Genomic DNA, 21,323 nt, shown 5'->3' with positions numbered 1-21,323 from the left:
TGGCGTTTTAGCTCCAGCCCCAGAATTTGGATCTCTGCTAAGAACATTTTGCTGCTGAAGATAGGATATACCTGCAGAAAAGTGGACCCCCCCAAAAAAAATAAAACTTTCCTATACTTTAAGAAGGGATTTTGAACATTTGGTTAACATAGCCAACTTAAGAAAAAGATACAAGGGTCCTTTTACTAAGGCGCACTACTGCGTCTTAGCGTATGCTAAATGCTAACACGTCCATTATATCCTATGGACGCGTTAGCATTTAGCGCGCTAAAATGCACTAGCGCGCCATAGTAAAAGGACCTCATAATTTTGAAGAATCAGTTAAGAACTTAGGAACATAAGAATAGCCTTACTGGGTCAGACCAATGGTCCATCAAGCCCAGTAGCCCGTTCTCACGGTGGCCAATTCAGGTCACTAGTACCTGGCCAAAACCCAAGGAGTAGCAATATTTCATGCTACCGATACAGGGCAACCTGCAGCTTCCCCCATGACTTTCTCAATAACTGACTATGGACTTTTCCTCCAGGAACTTGTCCAAACCTTTTTTAAAACCAGCTATGCTATCCGCTCTTACCACATCCTCTGGCAACGCGTTCTAGAGCTTAACTATTCTCTGAGTGAAAAAAAAAATTCCTCCTTGGTTTTAAAAGTATTTCCCTGTAACTTCATCAAGTGTCCCCTAGTCTTTGTAATTTTTGACGGAGTGAAAAATCGATCCACTTGTACCCGTTCTACTCCACTCAGGATTTTGTAGACTTCAATCATATCTCCCCTCAGCCATCTCTTTTCCAAGCTGAAGAGCCCTAACCTTTTTAGTCTTTCCTCATACGAGAGGAGTTCCATCCCCTATAACTATTTATTCTGGTAATGGAGTTTTTTTGACCAGGGATGTATTTCCTATGTCAGCTTTACGGCTGAAGTAGGCATATCTTGGATATATTAGTTTACTCCAGGGATGCCCAAGTCTGGTCCTCGAGATCTACTGGCAGGCCAGGTTTTCAGAAAATCCACAATGAATATGCATGAGAGAGATATTTGCATACCAAGAAAGTAGTACAGGCAAATCTCTCTCGTGCATATTCATTGTGGATATCCTGAAAACCTGGCCTGCCAGTAGATCTCGAGGATCGGACTTGGGTAGCCCTGGTTTACTCTATATCTCTAGGGATACTGAGATCTTTTTCTCCATTTACCTGAATGAAGAAATATTGATGTGATAGAAATTGTGACCCTTTCTCTGGCATATACTGATTGAATGTTTCTGGTGAACTAGTGCTCCTTTTTCTGAAGCCATATGGTAACCCTAGTTATAGAATACTAGAATTAATGTACTTAACTGCCACAATTAGGAGCAAGTGTTTATGCCAGCCACTGAGCTAGTGTTAAGTGCTCGCACCTAAAGATAGGTATGCAAATGTAGACTTTCACTAATATTCTATAATGGTACTTGCATGCACAACTCCTTTTATAGAATTTGTGCTTAGTGCTCATCATCCCAGCGCTTAACTTTAGGTGATTTAGAATTTCCCTCTATCTGGATAGTGCGTCTAAATACTCTAGTCAGTAGCAAGAACCCATCAGCAAGTGCTGTAATGCAGATAAATGCTTTTGAATATTGACCTAAATATGTATAGTGGCGACTATGCACGATTTTCTAAAGACAGAATACTCACTGTTGGAGGAGTTTATGAAGATCCTCAACCCTGAATAATGTCTGGATGAGGGAATTCAAGCAGCAGTTTAAACCATAATTTATAAGTCCTATGTAACCTGCAATACATAATTTATAAAATATGGATAAAACAATTCACTTCTGTTTATTAACACTCATTCAAGTTCCTTAAAAGCCCACTTTTTTTTTTTTGCTTTGTATCTGATTTATTTTCAATGGTAAAAAAATCACAGGAAGATTGGTTGGGCCTGCATAAATTCTTGGCGGCCAGGCCGCCTTGAGTTATGCCCTGATATTCAGTGCTGGTGCCTGGACATGGCCTGGCACTGAATATTAGGACATAATTTAGCCAGTGGTGATCAGTGCTTAGAAAAATGCTGGCTGAATATTGGGGGATGGGGGAGTTGATCTATGATTCCATATTACTTCTTTTATTATTTGTAATGTTAAAGATTAATCATAAATCATGGCAACTGTCTTTTTGCTCTTGAAAATGCATCCATACTGGAAATCTAATATACAGTAAACATTTGAAAGTGTGTGCCATATACTTCTTAATGTTGCCACCAGATGAGAGATGAGAGATGAGTGCAGTGGTCTCTGGTAGGGGAGAAGCAAAAAAAAAAATATGACATTTGAAATCATTGTTTTATTATGGCATACAGTATGCAACATGAACAACAAAGTACCAGTACAAAATGTTTAACTGTTAACATCCTTCAAAGTAGTCTCCCAGGTTGTCCACATTTCGTAGCCATTGATGGGGAAGGTGGTGAATACTATCTGCTGCATTTGATTCGCTAATGTTCAACTTTAATTACTTCTATTATGCACCATAGTCACCAAAAGACTAACATTGGGGGCATGATTAATTCCAGACCACTGCACTTATCTCTCATTTGGTGGCAACATTAAGAAGTACATGTCGCGCTCTTTCAAACTTATATTAGATTTCCAGTTTTGGTGCATGTTCAAGAAAAAAAAAAATTAGTTGCCATGACATACGAATCGGTATTAGAATATACATAAGAATTCCATTTAGCCCAGAGTTCTGTTTCTAACAGTGGCCAATTCAGGTCACAAGTACTTAGCAGAAACCCAAATAGCAGCAATATTCTATGCTACCAATCCCAGTGCAGTGGCTTCCAGAGAAGAGCAACTAAAATGGTTAAGGGACTGGAGAAGTTGCCGTATAGTGAGAGATTAGAGAAACTGGGCCTCTTCTCCTTTGAAAAGAGGAGACAGAGGGGACATGATCGAAACATTCAAGATAATGAATGGAATAGACTTAATAGATAAAGACAGATTGTTCACTCTCTCCAAGATAGAGAGAATGAGAGTTACAAGGATAGATTCCGTACAAACGTAAGGAAGTTCTTCTTCACCCAGAGAGTGGTAGAAAACTAGAACGCTCTTGAGGAGGCTGTCATAGGGGAAAACACCCTCCAGGGATTCAAGACAAAGTTAGACAAGTTCCTGCTGAACCAGAATGTACTCAGGTAAGGCTAGTCTCAGTTAGGGTACTGGTCTTTGACCTAAGGGCCACTGCGTGAGCAGACTGCTGGGCACAATGGACCACTTGTCTGACCCAGCAGCGGCAATTCTTATGTTTCTCTATGTCTGTCTAACTCAAGAGCAGACTATGGATGTTTCCTCCAGGAACTTGTCCAACCCTTTTTTAAACCCAACTACACTAACTGCTGTTACTACATCCTTCGGCAACATATTCCAGAGCTTAACTATTTGTTGAGTGAAAAAAAATATTTCCACCTATTTTTTTTAAAAGTATTTCCATGTCATTTCACTGAGTGACCCCTAGTCTTTGTACTTGAAAGAGTAAAAAAATCTATTCACTTTTGCCCATTCTACACCACTTAGGATTTTGTAGACCTCAATCATATCTCCCCTCAGACATCTGTTTTCCAAGCTGAACAGCACTAACCTCTTTAGCCTTTCCTTATATGAAAGGAGTTCCATACCCCTTATCATTTTGGTTGCTCTTCTTTGAATCTTCTCTAATTCCGCTATATCTTCTTTGAGATACAGTAAACAAAACTGATTGCAATACTCAAGGAGAGATTGCACCATGGAGCAATACAGAGGAATTATAATATTATTGAACTTATTTACTAACTCTTTCCTAATAACTCCTAGCAAAAGTATCCTGTTTTCTTTTTTGGCTGTCACCACACACCGGGCAGGAGATTTCAACTTATTGTCTACAATGACACCTAGATCTTTTTTTGGGTTCTGACTCTCAAGGTGGACCCTAGTATCAGGTAAATTTGATCTGAATTATTATTCTCAATGTGTATCACTTGGCATTAGTCCATATTAAATTTAATCTGCCATCCTGCAATTTTTCACAGTCCGCATGTGTTTTAATAATTTTTCAAAGTTTTGTGTCATCTGCAAATTTAATCACCTCACTTGTTCCGATTTCCAGATCATTTAGAAATATGTTAAATAGGACTGGTCCCAGTACAGAATCACCCTCCTCCATTGAGAAAAATAGGATTTTAACCCTACCCTATGTTTTCTGTCCCATAACCAATTCCTTATCCACAACAGAATGTTGCCTCCTATCCCATGACTTTTTAATTTTCTCAGGAGTCTCTCATTCATATTTGCCCATATAATAAAATATGCTTTTTGGTACAGACCTTTATTTTAAAACATCAGCCTGTTAGCCATGACACTGAAAATCAATTCAGGACTTTATCTTTTCCTTTGGAAACACAACAATGCTTATAATCTAATTTAACCTAGTCTAACTTTAGTACTATTACTCTTGATCAGATGGCCAATTAGGTGAGGAACATTAGTAGTTCATACTGTCCTCTAGATACCTATATGTCATCCTTTGGTAAATGGCTTGAAGGCTAGTTCATTAAATGTGATACAAGAGATTGTGAATAAGATATTTAAAGAGGGAGTTATGCCAGCTTCTTTAAAATAAGGCAGCTGTAACGTATTTTGAAAGGTTCATCACTTGATACTTTATTGGTGAAGAACTATTGTCCTGTTTCAAATGCCATTCTTAGCAAAAGTTGTCGAAAAGAGTACAAATGAGCAGCTGATTGAGTTTTTGAATGAGATTCGGTACTAGAGAAATATCAATTTGGATTTAGAAATGAGCATTATTCTGAAATGTTGATCTCCTTACTAGATATTGTTCTTGCTGAATTTGGTTTGGCTTATTTATTTATAGTCCACCCTTACCCAGGGGTGGAAAAGTAGATGCATCTTATGGAGCGATGACGACTTCCCACCTCTCCTGGTACCCTTTAATAACACGGCCCGCCCGCTGGCCCTTCCTTTTAAAACACCCTCACCTGCCCGCAGCACCTTTTTAAATGCCCCCTGAAGCCTGGTGGTCGAGCGATAAATGGGCTGGCAGGAGTGCGCTGTCTGCGCTGCTGCCTGGGCCCGCCCCGCTTTCTGAATGGCTGCCTAGGAAATCTTCATGTCTGCTGCACATTACTACTCAGAAATGAACAAGAGTGGACACCAATTAGCCAATTATTTAAAAATACAATCAGAAAGATCTTCCATCCTGGCAATTAAAGATGATAATAAGAATACTCTACTCAATACCGAGGATATTTGTTCTCACTTCCTTAATTATTATCAAAAATTATATTCATCTGACAATTCAGCAACTCAACTTTTTGATCCCTTCCTTCATGACCTTCCTCACGTGGATTTTTGAGAATATAGGCCTTAGTGCTTACAAATGGGGAAAATGTTTGTTACAGTGGGTGATCATTTGGAATCCAGTGATCACTACATGGTACGGTTTAATATTAAGATGAATATAGAGGGGGCTCATTCAAAAGAAAAGGTTCTAGACTTTAAAAAAGCTAACTTACTTTAGATGGGGGATTACGTCAAGGAATTTTCTGGATGGGAACGTTTGGAAGAAGTAGAAATGCAGTGGGAAAAACTGAAAGGAATTATTGTGATGTGACAAACCTTTTTGTGAGGCAAGTAAGTAAAAGTAAGAGGAAAAGAAGGCCACTTTGGTTCTCAAAAGTAGTAGCTGAGAAGGTAAGGAATATGAGGTTAACTTTCATAAGCTACAAAAGATTGCAGAAAGAGGAAGACAGACAAAAAATATCTGGAAAAGTTATGAGAGGTTGGCCATGTAGTTAGGAAAGCAAAGATGCAAACAGAAGAAAAATAGCTGACATGGTAAAACGGGGAGACAAGACAATTTTTATATATATCAGTGATAGGAAGAAGTGCACAAGTGGTAAAAGTGAAGGGGAGAAATATAAAGAAGCTGATAAAGAAAAGGCTGAATTGCTTAATAGATATTTTAGTTCTGTGTTCACGGCTGAAGTGCCAGGAGAGGGACTGCAGAAGACAAATGTGAATAAAGATGGAGTAGTGGTAGAACCTGATCAATTTTCAGAGGGTTCTGTTCATGAGGAGCTAGCTAAATTAAAGGTAGACCAAGCAATGGAGCCAGATGGTGTACATTTGAGGGTGCCGAAGGAATTTAGGGATGTTCTGGTGGCTCCACTGACTGACCTTTTCAATGCTTCTCTAGAGTTGGGAGTGGTACAGAAGTACTGGAGAAGGGCAAATGTGGTCCCTCTCCACAAAAGTGGAAGTAAGTAAAAAGTAGAGAATTACAGTCCAGTAAGTCTGACTTCTATGGAAACACTTTTAAAACAGAGAATGGAGACGTTTCGGATAACAGGACTGGAGGCATCATGGATTCACTAGAGGTAGGTCTTGTCATACAAATCTGATCAATTTCTTTGACTGGGTGACCAGAGAATTGGATAGAGGAGTGCTCTAGATGTGGTGTAATTAGATTTTAGCAAAGCCTTTGACAGTGTTCTACACAGATGTATAAATAAACTGAGTGGATAGGCCCCAAAGTGACTGGCTAGGTCAGGAACTGGTTGAGTGGAAGATGACAGAGGGTAGTGGTCAATGGAGATTGCTCTGAGGTAAGGGATGTTACCAGTGGTGTGCCTCAAGGTTCTGTTCTTGGGCCTGTTCTTTTTAACATTTTTATAAACAATATTGCTGAAGGGCTAACTAGTAAGATTTGCCTCTTTGCAGATGATACCAAAATCTGCAATAGAGTAGACATGCTGGATGGTGTGAATAACATGAAAAAAGACCTAGTAAAGCTTGAAGAATGGTCTGAAATTAGGCAGCTAAAATTTAATGCTAAGAAATGCAAGGTCATGCATTTGGGCTGCAAAAAAAAAACCGAAGGAATAGAACAGTTTAGGGGAGTGATAAACTTGTGTGCACGACAGAAGAGTTGGACTTGGGTGTGATTGTATGTGATGATTGAAAAGATGACGATGAAAGCTAGAAGGATGCTAGGGTGCATAAAAGTAGGTTTTGAAGCCTCTGTATAAGATTCTTGTGAGACCTCATTTAGAATATTGTATACAATTCTGGAGACCGCACCTTCAAAAAGATATAAGAGAGGATGGAGTCGGTCCAGAGGAAGGCTAATAAAATGGTTATGTGGTCTTCATCATAAGGCAATATGTATACGTTGGAGGAAAGGTGGGAGAGGGGACATATGATAGTGATGTTTAAATACCTATGTGGTGTAAATTGTGACCATCCAGGCATTATTCCCGCCAAGGTCCCAGTTAGGTCTGAAGGCAAGGTACAAAGGAAAGCCCGGAAAGGAGTAGGCAAAGTTCATTCTGTTTCCGATACTGACAATTTTCCTATTAACCACCAGAGGGAGCCCGATCTGTCTGAAAACGAGTTAGGTGATCAGTATCCAGGTCACCACTGGAGGAGCCCAAGAGCCACATTTAGTCCTGCTGACACAGCTAGTTTAGGGCGTGTTCCTAAGTTACAAAAACCCACAGTGGAGAACAGACAGGGAGGCTGGCTAGGGAGGAGGTTCAAACCTTCTTTCCCTGAGATTCTCCCTGGGTCAAGCAGGGGCACCAAGCCTACACTGATGGAAGTGGAGGAGACTGGACAGGCTGAGGAACTGTCTTTGCTGGACGCTGAATGTCCGATGGAAGTCCAAGAAAGCTTTGTGGAAGCTGATGCAAACTTACCTGAGGCCATGGAAGTTGGCTTAATTACCAGCTGCAAACAGTGAGGTTTTTTTTTTCAAGAAACTGTTTGTCTTTTGGGACTATTTGATTTTGGGAGCTGATTGTTTTAGCTCAGAATTTTTGGTTTTCCTTTAAAGCTGGGAGTGTCATTTGGGGAGAGGTTTTGCTGACACCCAGGGAGGGAAATTGTGAAAGCCATTACTAGTGCTTTTTCTGAGCAAAACCCGGGACACTCTCCTTTGCCCAGCAGTAGCATATTGGCTGCCGGAGGCTTTATTTTTAGGACTGTAAAGTGTGAGAACAAGTGCAAAGAACTTTATTTTTGTATTGTGAATAATCCTGCTTGGGAGCAGGCAGTGCAAGCTCCGAGGAGAGCTAAACCTCAGAGGCAGTTTGGACTGAGTTAATAACAAGTGAAAGTTGTGGACTTTATTTTGGAGCTGTTTTATTTTGCCATCATTTTGGTATTTTGCTTTGCTGGAAGTTTTCCTTCAGCCATTTTTCATCCTTGTTGTATGGATTGCTGACTTATGTTTGGAGAAGTAAAAGTGAAATATCTTCAGTTAAAACTTCTTTTTGTGTGGTTTATGTTTTGTGTTCCTGAGTGTGTCAGTTCAGTCCTGCAGGGTGACTCCAGTCCGGGCCACACGCTGGTGTATTTTTTTTGTGTAACCACTTGGAGCGCTGTGGAGTTCTGATCGGACCATAGTGAGGGTTACAAAATGCGCATGAGTCGAATCTCTTTCATTTGAAAGGAAGCTCTGTAATGAGAGGGCATAGGATGAATTTAATCTAAGGAAATACTTTTTTTACAGAAAGGGTGATAGATGTGTGGAACAGTCTTCCGGAAGAAATGGTGGAGACGGAGACTGTGTCTGAATTCAAGAAAGTATGCGATAGGCACGTGGGATCTCTTCGAGAGAGGAAGAGATAATGGTTACTCCGGATGGGTAGACTGGATGGGCCATCATGTTTTTATGTTACTATGCTATATTAATGTTTTAGGGTTTGTTTGTTTTTTTATTTATTTATTAATTTTACATTTTAACAAAATCAAACATTTTGTACAGAAAGATTGTATGATTATACAAGATTTAAAAAAGAAAAACAAATTTTCCCAATAACTTCTCTATTCAGACAATCTCAAGTCCTCGTTTTGATCCAAGAGTTTGAGTGAATATTAAGGAAATTCAAAGATAAATTCTATACAAGAAAAAGGTATCTAGTGACTGGATCGAGGAGCTTATATTCTATTAAGCTAGTCTGCTGTTCCTTCCTTTTCCAAGTGTTTCAGTGTCAAGAAAGTTGTAAGTTATGCCGGTTCAAAAAACACATATTTATTATCACGATATCTTACTATACATTTACATGCAAAACGCAAGAAGAAAATACCGCCCAACTGAGCAACACCTGGTTTCAATAAAAGAAATTGTCATCTACGATTTTGAGTTTCTTTGCTAACATCTGGGAAAACTTGAATTTTCAAGTCTAGGAACTCCTTGTATTTATTTTTAAAAAACACTTTTAATATTCATTCTTTATATGGCAATAATTCCGCAGATAATAGAAGAGTTGCTGGTTTAGCCAAATCTTTATCAGATACTTCCAAAATTGCTGTTAAATCTAATTGAGGTTCCTGCTTGACCTGTTGCTGTTCCAATACTTTAGAAGGCAAATAATACCCCGAGTAAAGAGAGGTATTGAGTCCTCGGGGATATTTAAAATCTCCATGAAGTATCTTTTTATCATTTCCCTTGGACTTAGACGGAACTTTTAGAAAGTTTAGCAAGCGCAGATTATTGGCTCGATAGCTATTTTCCATTGTCTCCAATTTTCTTTTAATAATCTGATTGTCTTTTATTATTGTGGATTGAACTTGCTTAATCATTGTCACTTCTTTTTCAATTTCTCCTACTTTTACTTTCACATTGAAAATTTCTTGTTTATTTTCTTCTATTATTTGTTTCTGAGTTCTTAAATTCTTTTCACCTTCTGTAATCTGTTTAGTTTGGAAACCAAGTCCCATACTGAATCAAGAGTCACTTCAGCCGGTTTTTCAGGTTGAAAGGAAAGTTCATGTATAATTGGAGTCAGCTCACCTTGATTGCCTTCTATCTGCCGATCCTGGCTTTCTCCTCCCACTGGTCTTCTATCCGCTGGTACTGTCTCTAGACTTAAGAAATCCATCGACACCTCTCCTAGCTGGCTCCCAGATGATTCAGCCTCTTGGTTGGGGAGTGCTGCTACTTCTGGCTCACTCCCTTCATGTGGTGAGCTAGCGCTCAGCGGCGGGGGAGGTGAATTCCTTCGGTCGGGGCTCAGAGTGGTTTCTAGCCCATGGACTTCCAGGTCAGCATCACTCCACCCTGCAGGGTCCAGCGGGCAACTCCCCAAGGTTACAGGCTCCCTCTGAAGATGCTGCAAAAATTGCTCCATGGTGGTGAGAGGGGGGATTTTCAGAATGCCGTGAGGCTGCAACAGAGCTCATACCCTGTCTCTTCGGCATCGTGGAAAAACAGAGAGGAAAATTGATACAAACGATCGATAATTCTTACAGCTTCTCTCCAGTCAGCAGGTACGAGCTAATATTATCCCAGGACAAGCAGGCATGATATTCTCACATGTGGGTGACGTCATCTACGGAGCCCCGATGCGGAAGCATTTTCAAGCAAACTTGATTGAAGATTTAAGTTTGCTCTGCTGCTCCACGCATGCGTGCCTTCCTGCTCCACTAGGGGGTGCATCCCCTCGTGGTCTCCAGTTCAAAATTTTCCGCGAGCCTAGAAGACGTGTTTTTCAGGCTCTGCCCCATCTGCCTTCTAGCACCGCGATTTTTTCTTGTTTTTTCACGATTAAGTCGCTGTGCGCGAATTCCTTACCTTTTTACTTGATCCCTGCTTCGTTTTCAACGACCCGGAGGCTTCCGGGTCCCCGTGGCCGCGTGGCTAATCGAGCCGCGGCTACTTTCGATTTAATGTCCCGGCCTTTGACCGGCTTTAAAAAGTGCACCCGGTGCGAGCGGCTTCTTTCTCTCACAGATCCGCATCGCCGGTGCATCCTCTGTCTGGGGGCGGCTCATCTAACCGACTCCTGCCCCCAGTGCGCTATTTTCCAAAACCGGGCCCTCCGCCGAAGAAAAGCCCGCATGGCGGATCTCTTCACCCCGGACCAACCCTCCACCTCGGCCTCGAGGTCGGCCCCGGCCTCAGCCCCGGCCTTGACCTCGGCCCCGGAAACCTCGGCATTGCCTCGAGACTCGACCCCGAAGTCCTCGGGACAACAAAAAGCCTCGGCTCCGGGTAAGTTCCCTCTTCCCTCTTCAGGTTCTGTAACAGCGAAGAAGCCAGCCTCGGGGACAACGGCGACGCATGGCGGAAGCCCCATGCTTACAGCCCCGTCTAAGCCCTCCAAGCCTTCGGGCCGTGCCTCCACCACACGGGAATACTCTAATACGAGGTCGCCCCCGGTGGAGCGCACCGAGGCAGTGGACATGCCTTCGATGCTGTCCGTGCCCGTCTTCCAGGACCTACTCCGAGCGATGATCACGTCGGAGCTGTCCGCTGCAATGGCCCAGTTTCAATCGGTTTCGACCTCGAATGTGCCAGACCAGCCTGAGCCTCACACCGAACAACCTCGAGGAAAGGTGCGCAATCCTCGCCGCATCCCATCCTCCTCGGACTCCTCGCCGAGACGCCCGAGACGTTCCCCCTCCGCAGACCGCAAAGGGGCAAAACGTCGGGCTAGAACTACAGAAACCTCGAACCGCCGTACCTCCAAGAGGGCACGAGGTTCACCAACTCTACGAGGCCGCTCTCCCACACCTCGTACGGGACCACTAAGGGTGGCTGAGTTATCACTCTCCAACCCGCGCATCCTCCGAACTCCCCCTCAGACGCATTCTCCGAGGGAGTCCGGATCGAGGTCACCAATCCGACATCGATCGGTACCCCTAACCCCGGCATCGTCTCCGAGGGGCTCCTCGAGACGCCGAAGATCGACAACCCCGGAACACTCTCACAGTGCTTCCCCAGTCTCGGAGCATGGATCAGAGCATGAACCTCGATACTCGAGGGAAGCCTCCTTATCCTTCTCCACCCGACGAAGGTCTCGTTCCCCGACCCCGCACGGGGCCCCGGGGACATCTCGCCCATCCTTCACTCGCTTTGTCCAAGACATGGGCCACGCATTGGACTTAGACCTCCAGTCCGACTCCAGATACTCTAAGGAGTACCTGGCGGAGCTGGATATGCCATCACTGCCCAGAGAGTCCCTTCGCTTACCACCTAACCCGGTACTCCAACAGGCCTTCTTCAGGAACCTGGAGACCCCCTACATGGTCACGGCCGTACCCTCCAAAATGGAGGCCAAGTACCGCACAGTACCTTACCCGCGATTCGAGCAACCACAGCTCTCCCACCAATCGCTGCTAGTGGAATCCTCCTTGAAAAAGGCTCACCCGTCCCGGGTCTCAGCATCGGTCCCCCCAGGCCGAGAAGGCCGTACCCTGGACAAGTTCGGCAGAACGTTCGGCCTGCTTTTAGAGTCCCTCTCCAACCTGCGACTTCATCTATTCCACGCGGCCTACGATGGCTTCGAACTCTCCTCCAGAGAAGCAGCCTTCGCTATCGCCATGCGCCAACTAGCTTGGCTGCGCCTGGTCGACATGGACCCCAACTTACAGGACCGGTTGGCTAACCTCCCCTGCGTGGGAAAGGAATTGTTCGATGACACTCTCGAGGCGGCGACAAAACGCCTCTCCGAACATGAACGCTCGTTTGCCTCCCTTGTCCGGCAAAAGCCCAAACCGCCAGCGCCCAGGCCATACAGGGCCCCTCCGCGCCGCTACCCACAAAAGTCCACCCCTGCTTTCTCGTGGCCCCCACCCAGACGTCCGCAAGCCCACCACAGGGCCATGCCCAAGTCTCAACCGCCCGCGACCACCAAACCATCCCCGTCCTTTTGACGGGACACGCGGAAGGGGGCGGGCCCCCTCCGCCATAGTCCCAGGCCGCCTCCCCATCGGAGGTCGACTCAAAGCCTTTTACCCTCGCTGGGAACAACTCACGTCGGACGCATGGGTCCTTGGCGTGATCTCATCAGGGTACTCTCTCAACTTTCGGGCCATTCCCCCGGACAATCCCCCAAGGAATTGCCCTCCCAACCGGACTCAGCTACCTCTACTCCTCTCCGAAGCTCGAGACCTGCTTCGCCTGAGAGCAGTGGAGAAGGTCCCCCCCGACCAACGGGGGAAGGGCTTCTACTCCCGTTACTTCCTGGTACCGAAAAAAACGGGAGACCTACGCCCAATACTAGACTTGAGACGCCTCAACAAATTCCTGGTACGGGAAAAGTTTCGGATGCTCTCACTACCAACACTCTACCCCCTGATCGACGAGGGCGACTGGCTCTGCTCCCTCGATCTCAAGGAGGCGTACACACATGTCCCAGTGCACCCCGCTCACCGCAAGTTTTTGCGTTTCCAAGTAGGGGACTGGCACCTACAATACCGAGTCCTCCCCTTCGGACTAGCATCATCACCTCGGGTCTTCACCAAGTGCCTCGTGGTGGTAGCAGCAACCTTACGTTCCCAGGGCCTCCAGGTATTCCCCTACCTGGACGACTGGCTAATCAAAGCCCCGTCCAAGGAAGGGGTTATCTCAGCGACCCAACAGACTATTACCTACCTACAAAGTCTGGGATTCGAAATAAACTTCCCAAAATCTCAACTATGCCCCTCGCAGTCCCTACAGTTCATCGGGGCCACGCTGGACACGGTTCGCCTCCGTTCCTTCCTCCCCCCTCCGCGCCTGGAGGCGTTAGTAAGCCTGAGCCGAAGGGTCTCTCGGCTGACCTCAGTATCAGCCCGACAGATGATGACCCTCCTGGGCCACATGGCCTCCACCATCCATGTCACACCCTTCGCCCGCCTCCATCTGAGAATCCCTCAATGGACCCTGGCGTCTCAATGGCGTCAAGACCGGGACCCGATCGACCACTCCGTGACAGTGACTCCTTCATTGCAACGATCGCTCCGCTGGTGGGCCGACTCTTCAAATCTTTCCAAAGGTTTGCTCTTCCTCACCCCACCCCACAGCAAGGTACTCACCACGGACTCGTCGGAGTACGCTTGGGGAGCCCATCTGGACGGCCTACGCACCCAAGGAATGTGGTCAGCACAAGACCGCCGCTGCCACATCAACGTGCTAGAACTTCGGGCCATCTACCTCGCAGCTGTAGCCTTCCAACATCTGCTCCGCGACTGAGTGGTTCTCATCCGAACCGACAATCAAGTAGCGATGTACTATGTAAACAAACAAGGGGGCACAGGGTCTTGGCCCCTTTGTCGGGAAGCCCTGCGCCTCTGGAAATGGGCAATCTCCAACAACACCTTCCTTCGGGCGGTGTACATACAAGGAGAACAAAACTGCCTAGCGGACAGACTCAGCCGCCTCCTCCAGCCACACGAGTGGTCACTACACTCCCAGGCCCTACGAGGAGTGTTCGAACGGTGGGGGACGCCTCAAATAGACCTGTTCGCGTCCCCTCACAATCACAAGCTGCCTCTCTTCTGCTCCCGGATATACTCCCCGGACCGACTCGAGGCCGACGCCTTCCTCCTCGATTGGGAGGGAAGGTTCCTGTACGCGTTCCCGCCGTTTCCTCTGATACTGCAGACGCTTGTCCACCTGAAAACAGTACAAGCCACCCTGATCCTGATTGCCCCTCGCTGGCCACGCCAGCCGTGGTTTTCCCTTCTACTTCAACTCAGTGTCAGAGATCCACTGCCTCTGCCTCTGTTTCCCTCTCTACTGTCACAGGGTCAGGGTTCACTGTTACATTCCAATCTTCAATCTCTTCATCTGAATGCTTGGTTTCTCTCCCCCTGACTGCTCTCCCCGTGTCTCAATCAGTCAAGGAGATATTGGAGGCCTCTAGAAAAACCTCGACGAGAACCTGCTACTCCCAAAAGTGGACCAGATTCTCAACCTGGTGCTCCTCCCACAGCCAGGACCCGGTGTCGGTCCCCGTCCCCCTGGTCCTTGACTATCTACTTCAACTATCTCATTCCGGCCTAAAGACCAACTCCATTCGAGTACACCTCAGTGCGATTACGGCCTTTCATCAGCCCCTGGAAGGGAAAGCCCTCTCGCTCCATCCCTTAGTCACTCGCTTCATGAAGGGTCTGCTGAACGTCCACCCCCCTCTCAAACCTCCCCCGGTGGTTTGGGACCTTAACGTGGTTCTGGCTCAACTAATGAAACCTCCATTTGAGCCCCTAGACAAATGCCATCCAAAATTCCTCACTTGGAAGGTAATTTTCCTACTCGCGCTCACGTCCGCACGGCGGGTTAGTGAGCTACAAGCTGTGGTAGCGGACCCACCCTTCACGGTATTCCATCACGACAAGGTGGTACTCCGCACCCATCCAAAGTTCCTACCTAAAGTAGTGTCTGATTTCCATCTCAATCAGTCCATTGTCTTACCTGTGTTTTTTCCCAAGCCCCACTCTCACCCCGGAGAAGTGGCGCTCCACACTCTTGACTGCAAAAGAGCGTTGGCCTTTTACCTCCAACGCACTCAGCCACACCGGAAAGTCCCACAACTGTTTTTGTCCTTCGACCCAAACCGGTTAGGTCACCCAGTTTCCAAACGCACCTTGTCCAACTGGTTGGCCGATTGCATCTCCTTTTGCTACGCTCAGGCTGGTCTCGCGCTGCATGGTCCAATAACGGGACACAAAGTCCGAGCGATGGCAGCCTCCGTAGCCTTCCTCAGGTCCACACCTATTGAGGAAATCTGCAAGGCTGCCACGTGGTCTTCGGTTCATACCTTCACCTCCCACTACTGTCTGGACTCCCTGTCCAGAAGCGATGGCCGGTTCGGCCAATCGGTGTTGCGAAATCTATTTGCTTAAATTGCCAACTTCCCTCCATCCCTCTTCAGTAAGCTTGGAGGTCACCCACATGTGAGAATATCATGCCTGCTTGTCCTGGGATAAAGCACAGTTACTTACCGTAACAGGTGTTATCCAGGGACAGCAGGCATATATTCTCACAACCCACCCACCTCCCCGAGGTTGGCTTCTTGGCTAGTTAAGTGAACTGGAGACCACGAGGGGATGCACCCCCTAGTGGAGCAGGAAGGCACGCATGCGTGGAGCAGCAGAGCAAACTTAAATCTTCAATCAAGTTTGCTTGAAAATGCTTCCGCATCGGGGCTCCGTAGATGACGTCACCCACATGTGAGAATATATGCCTGCTGTCCCTGGATAACACCTGTTACGGTAAGTAACTGTGCTTTTTAGTTTTAAATATTGTTATTTTGGGGATGATATTGTTGGGTTATTTTTTTATTATTATAGATATGATTATATTGTTTTATGGAAATATGTGTTAATGTGTAATCCACCTAGAAACTAATTGATAGAATGGAATATAAATTTAATAAAAAAAATGTATATTGTACCTGGTTCAGGATAGTCTGGCTCTGGAATGAGGAGCTCCTGAGGTTGGTCCAGTTCTGTAAAAATAACCAAGAGACCACAAATAAGAAATTTTTCAGCCTTTTGTGTGCTATCAGTGGTGAAGGAATTCAAGGGACATTTCAGTCAGCTACAGTCCAAGATGGTCAAAAAGCCATTAGAATGATGATGTTACTTCATAAAGTACAGACAGGAAATCCAATCCAATAGCATTAAACTTTAAAAATGTGAATATGATAACATGAAGAGAATGGTAAAAACAAAAAACTTAGAAGAAGAGCAGCTACATAGATCACAAATATACATCAGATGTGAATTTTATTCAAAAATACCATACTGGAAGCCCATACCAGGTTATATTCCATGTATTAAAAAAGGAGGAAAGAAAATCAAATGGCAGCTGACGTGGTTAATAAATGAGGTGAAGGAAGGTATTAAAACTAAAAGAAAATTCTTCAAAAGTGAAAGAAAGATTCAATTGAAAATAATAGGAAACTGTATAAGAATGACAAGTCAAATGCAAGGCTCTGATAAGGAAGAGAGATCTTGAAAATAAGATTGTGTCAAAGGCAAAAAACACATAGTAAAAGCTTTAATAATAATAATAATAATAATAATAATAACTTTATTCTTATATACCGCCAACAATCTTGCGACTTCTAGGCGGTTTACAATAAAAGAAACTGTAAATACAATCAAGAGAAAAACTTTAAATACAATCAGAGAAGTTGTAAATACAATCAAGAGAAAACTTTAAATACAATCGAAGAAATTGTAGATACAATCAAGAGAAACTTTACGTACAGCGAATTAAAGAGTATAGCAGTGTCTATCTCGTACAATGAATTAGAGAGTATAGCAGAGTACATCGGATAACATTAATAATGTTAACGTCAGTTTGTGTGTTGCAAGGCCAGGAAGTGTCAAGTTGTTTACATAGAAGTAGATATATTCCGTAAGTTCGTAGAGTGTTCATATTTAGTGAATAGGGGTTGGGGTTAACAGTTTGCACGTTTAGGTATGTGGTGATGTTACGAGGGGGATTGCTGTTCCGGTTCGTTACCTAGGTATTTCAAGAATAGGTAAGTTTTTAGGTGTTTCCTGAATTCTTCATAGTTGTTTGTGTGCGCAATTAGTTTTTCTAGGTCTTTACCCCATATGGCTGCTTGATATGATAGTAGTTGTTGATGGTGTCTTAAAATCAAGAAACTGGGGAAAAAAATCAATTGCACAGCTAGATGACTGAGGGGTGAAAGGGGCACTCAGGGAAGAGAAGGTCATAGCCTAGGGATTAAATGAATTCTTTGATTTTGTCTTCACTGAGGAAATTGTGGAGAAGATACCGGTGCTAGAAATGGTATTAAATGCTTATGAGTCAGAGAAACTGAAACAAATCTCTGTAATACTGAAAAATGTAATGGGGCAATTTGAGAAATTGAACAGTAGCAAATCGTCTGGACCTGATGGTATTCATCCCAGAGTACTGTTAGAATTGAAAAATGAGGAGCCACTTGCCAGAGCACTGACATCCTTTGCAAGCACCCCCATAGTCACCTCCAGCACAGCTGAGTAGAGGTCCTTGTTGGCCTCTTTAAAAAGATCTTGTGCCGCAGAACACGGCCTGTGGCCCTGAGTCTGAAGGGGCGTGGCCAAAGGGGCAGGACAAGCCCCTTTTGAGCCCCTTCAGAGCCTAAGAGGAGCAGAGGGCAGGAGAGTAACTCCCCTTCGATATGGGGAAAAGAAAGGCAAAGGTAGTTTCCTCCTTGCCTTTATTAGGGCCAATAGATCGCCATTTCCAGCCTTTAACATCACCAGCATTGGGAAACAAAGTGGATCCACCTCCTCTCACTGCCTTTCTCATCCCAGTAATGTTCCTGCTCCTGAAGAGTAGACAGCTTCACCTCCTGTACAAATATCGTCATCAACTATGAGTACGGACACACAACAAACAAACATAACTTCTCAGGGAATGAAATCTTTGATTCCTGTCCTTATGGTAATGGAGTCAAATCCAGACTCTATGCCTAAGGACAAAGTCATTTCTCTTAATGATGTCATCTGCATATGCTGAGATCTTAAAGTCCCATTCAGCAATACGCATTCCAATAACATCAGATGAAGATCGAATGGCAATTAGTAAAGGTTCCAATGCCATGTTGAATAAAAGCGGGGATAGGGGACAACCCTGTCTCGTACCTCTGGATGGTCGGAATGGCTCAGAGAAAACATCATTAATCCTAATTTTGGTACTAGGGTTTGAGTATAACATGCGAATAAAAGCCTCCGGTACACCAAACCACAGTAACACTCGAAACATATAGGCCCATTCTACACGATCGAATGCCTTTTCTGCATCCAAGGCAATGGCCACCATTGGTTTTGAAGACATCGGTGCTTGCAAAAGCATATGAGCAAATAATCTGGTGTTATCACTAGAAAGTCGGTTTTTCATGAATCCATTTTGATCTGGAGATATAATATTGGGCAGCACTTCTGATAATCTATTTGCCAATACTTTTGCATATATCTTCGCATCAACATTAATCAGTGACAATGGTCTATAATTAGAGACTTGTGTCGGATCCTTACCCGGTTTTGGTAGAACTATTGTAATTGCTTCAGTGAATGAACCAAATGCTACGCCTTGTTGTGCTAGAAAACAAAAGTATTGAGACATGTGTGGAAGAAGTTCATTCTTAAAAGCACAGTAGAATTCTACCGACAAGCCGTCAGGTCCTGGTGTTTTGTGTTTAGCCATAGATTGTAAGGTCTGGTCTATCTGAGTGGTCGAAATATCTTCAGCAAGTAGATCTTGATCGGTGTCTTGAAGAGTAGGATGTTGCAGACTCGAGAGAAAAGGTTGAAATAAATCAGTATCAGGATTTTCAGATGTGTAGAGGTCAGTGTAAAAAGAGTGAAATTCTTTACATATGTCCATATTATTATTCAATATATGACCTCTGGAAGAGCAGATTGCCGGAATGGAAGTTTTTTCTGATTGTATTTTTAAGTAATTAGCAAGTTGGCGGCCACATTTATTCATATTAGTATAATAATGTGCAGATTTCTTAAATAGTTCCTTGGAGGCTTCTGTACTCAACATCAAATTGTATTGGAATCTAAGTTTGTGTAATGAAGCTTGTGTATCAGGATTTGATAAGTCAGATAGGTGCTGTCGCTCCATGTTCTGTATTTGATGCTCTGTTGAATTTTAGTTTTACGGTTTTTGCGTTTATTTGCTGTGTAAGAGATAATAACACCTCTTATGTAGGCCTTGAAGGCGTCCCAAGTGAGTTGCCATGTTGTGTCTGTTACTAGATTGAAATCGAAGTAATCTATTATATGCTTCTTAGTGTGTAATAGAAACTCGTCTTCAGATAATAGGGATGAATTAAATCTCCACTGATTTATCGTAGGAGGATTACCAATGTCATTAATTTGGATTAAGATTGAAGCATGATCAGAAACTGAAATAGAGTTAATCTGCGCATCCATGATGTGTTGGGATAGAGGATAACTGATCAAAAAGTAATCTATCCTGGAGTAAGAAACATGAGGTGGAGAGTAAAATGTGTAAGTACGTTCACCTGGATGTAAGATACGCCATATATCAATCATTTTTGTTTGGCACATTAAGTCTTGAATACTAGACCACGATTTAGTTGGTCTGTAAGTCGAATTAGACTGTCTATCAAGCGCTTTATCTAGAATTTGGTTGAAGTCACCTCCCAATATGCAAGGTAAGTCACCAGATGTAGCTATTAAATCAGCAATAGTGTGAAAAAAGGTGGGGTCATCCACATTAGGGGCATATATATTTATGACCTGCAGTTTGAAATCACCAATAGCTAAATTCACAGCAATCCACCGCCCTTTATCATCTGTTTTATGTGATAATATTTTGATGTCAGATCTTCTTTTTATCAAGATAAGAGTTCCATTCTTCTTTCCCATTGCTGGAGAGAATATGGGAGGATAAGCCCATTTAGGTGAAATCTTGTTGGATTCGGCTTGGTTTAGATGAGTTTCTTGATATAGCACTATATCAGGGTTATAGTGTTCAGTATATCTAAGTATTTTACAACGTTTTATAGGGTTACTAAAACCTTTTACATTTAAGGAAAAACAAGTAATAGTCATGTCATAAGCTATGAAGGAGATATATCAGTACATGTAGGAGAACAACAGGAGAGGAATTAACTAAAAACAGCATAAATATAGCAGTTATTGATAGGTATGAGTTAACATTGGTCTTGAGCCAGGTATATAAGCATATTACACTAGTATCAGTACCATTAGTACATGTTATCAAACCTCTCACAGGTAATAAGAAAATCATAATTAGCAATAAGACACCTAAATCCTTAGTATGCATTATGAGCATACTGTAGCACTGCAAGCTAAAATGTGATAGAAAAACCCCGCAACGTATATATCTGCAAATTATCAAATTGAAATTGCATAACAAATATGTATATCCAATGTTACTAGCAATCAGCAATATCAATACTCTCAGTCTCTCAATAGACCAGAGACACTCTGAAAACCTTAGTAAAGTAGAAAAGTGGAATACTTGATTATGAGCAAGTAGCATAATTGTATAAACTCTGATAAAGTAATATGGTACAACTAAGGAAAAAGACTGCATGATAGTATGGTAGAAGTGGAGAGAATGGTTTATAGATAATGCTACTGGATTGTAAGTGCATGATTGAAAAAGTATGACTGCTGTGAGAAAGAAAACATGAAATGAACAACAATGCCGAGAAAATACCATGGGTGAGCGAGCAGTACTCAGGGGGCATGGTAAATGCAAGCAACAGCTATAATGGCACACATTGCCAGAAAAACATCAACATATTCAGTGAAGCGCTATTGATATATGTAGCTCATGTAAAACATTGCAATACTCTTCACAGAGCAGAATTTGAGCAAAACCAGATACCAAACCATGATGAGAGATCAGGCAGCACGCAGAACTAAACCTCAGAATTAGGTTTTATCAATGTTAGTAGGCTGGATGCTCTCAATATAGTCAGCTAGGTCCGCAGGGTTAGTAAAGTCTCTCGTGTTGTTATTGAAAGTAACACGCAGCCTCGCAGGGTACAGGAG

At 43.7% G+C, this 21,323-nt stretch overlaps 1 protein-coding gene across 2 annotated transcripts in view; it reads right to left on the bottom strand.

Moving 5' to 3' along the window:
- Window positions 1-21,323, bottom strand: part of USP40 (ubiquitin specific peptidase 40) — a 179,643-nt gene that overhangs the window by 97,495 nt on the left and 60,825 nt on the right. For both annotated transcript variants that reach the window (XM_033957628.1, XM_033957627.1), the window contains exons 6-7: window positions 16,196-16,249; window positions 1,675-1,771 (exon numbers count right to left, since the gene is read on the bottom strand). In XM_033957628.1, the coding sequence (XP_033813519.1) occupies window positions 1,675-1,771; window positions 16,196-16,249 (151 nt within the window). The remainder of the gene's footprint in view (window positions 1-1,674; window positions 1,772-16,195; window positions 16,250-21,323) is intronic.

The sequence above is a fragment of the Geotrypetes seraphini genome, chromosome 9 (genome assembly GCF_902459505.1).
Source record: "Geotrypetes seraphini chromosome 9, aGeoSer1.1, whole genome shotgun sequence".
NCBI lineage: Eukaryota > Metazoa > Chordata > Amphibia > Gymnophiona > Dermophiidae > Geotrypetes > Geotrypetes seraphini.
Note: the sequence above shows the minus strand (reverse complement) of the source record. Positions and strands in the feature narration are given on the sequence as shown.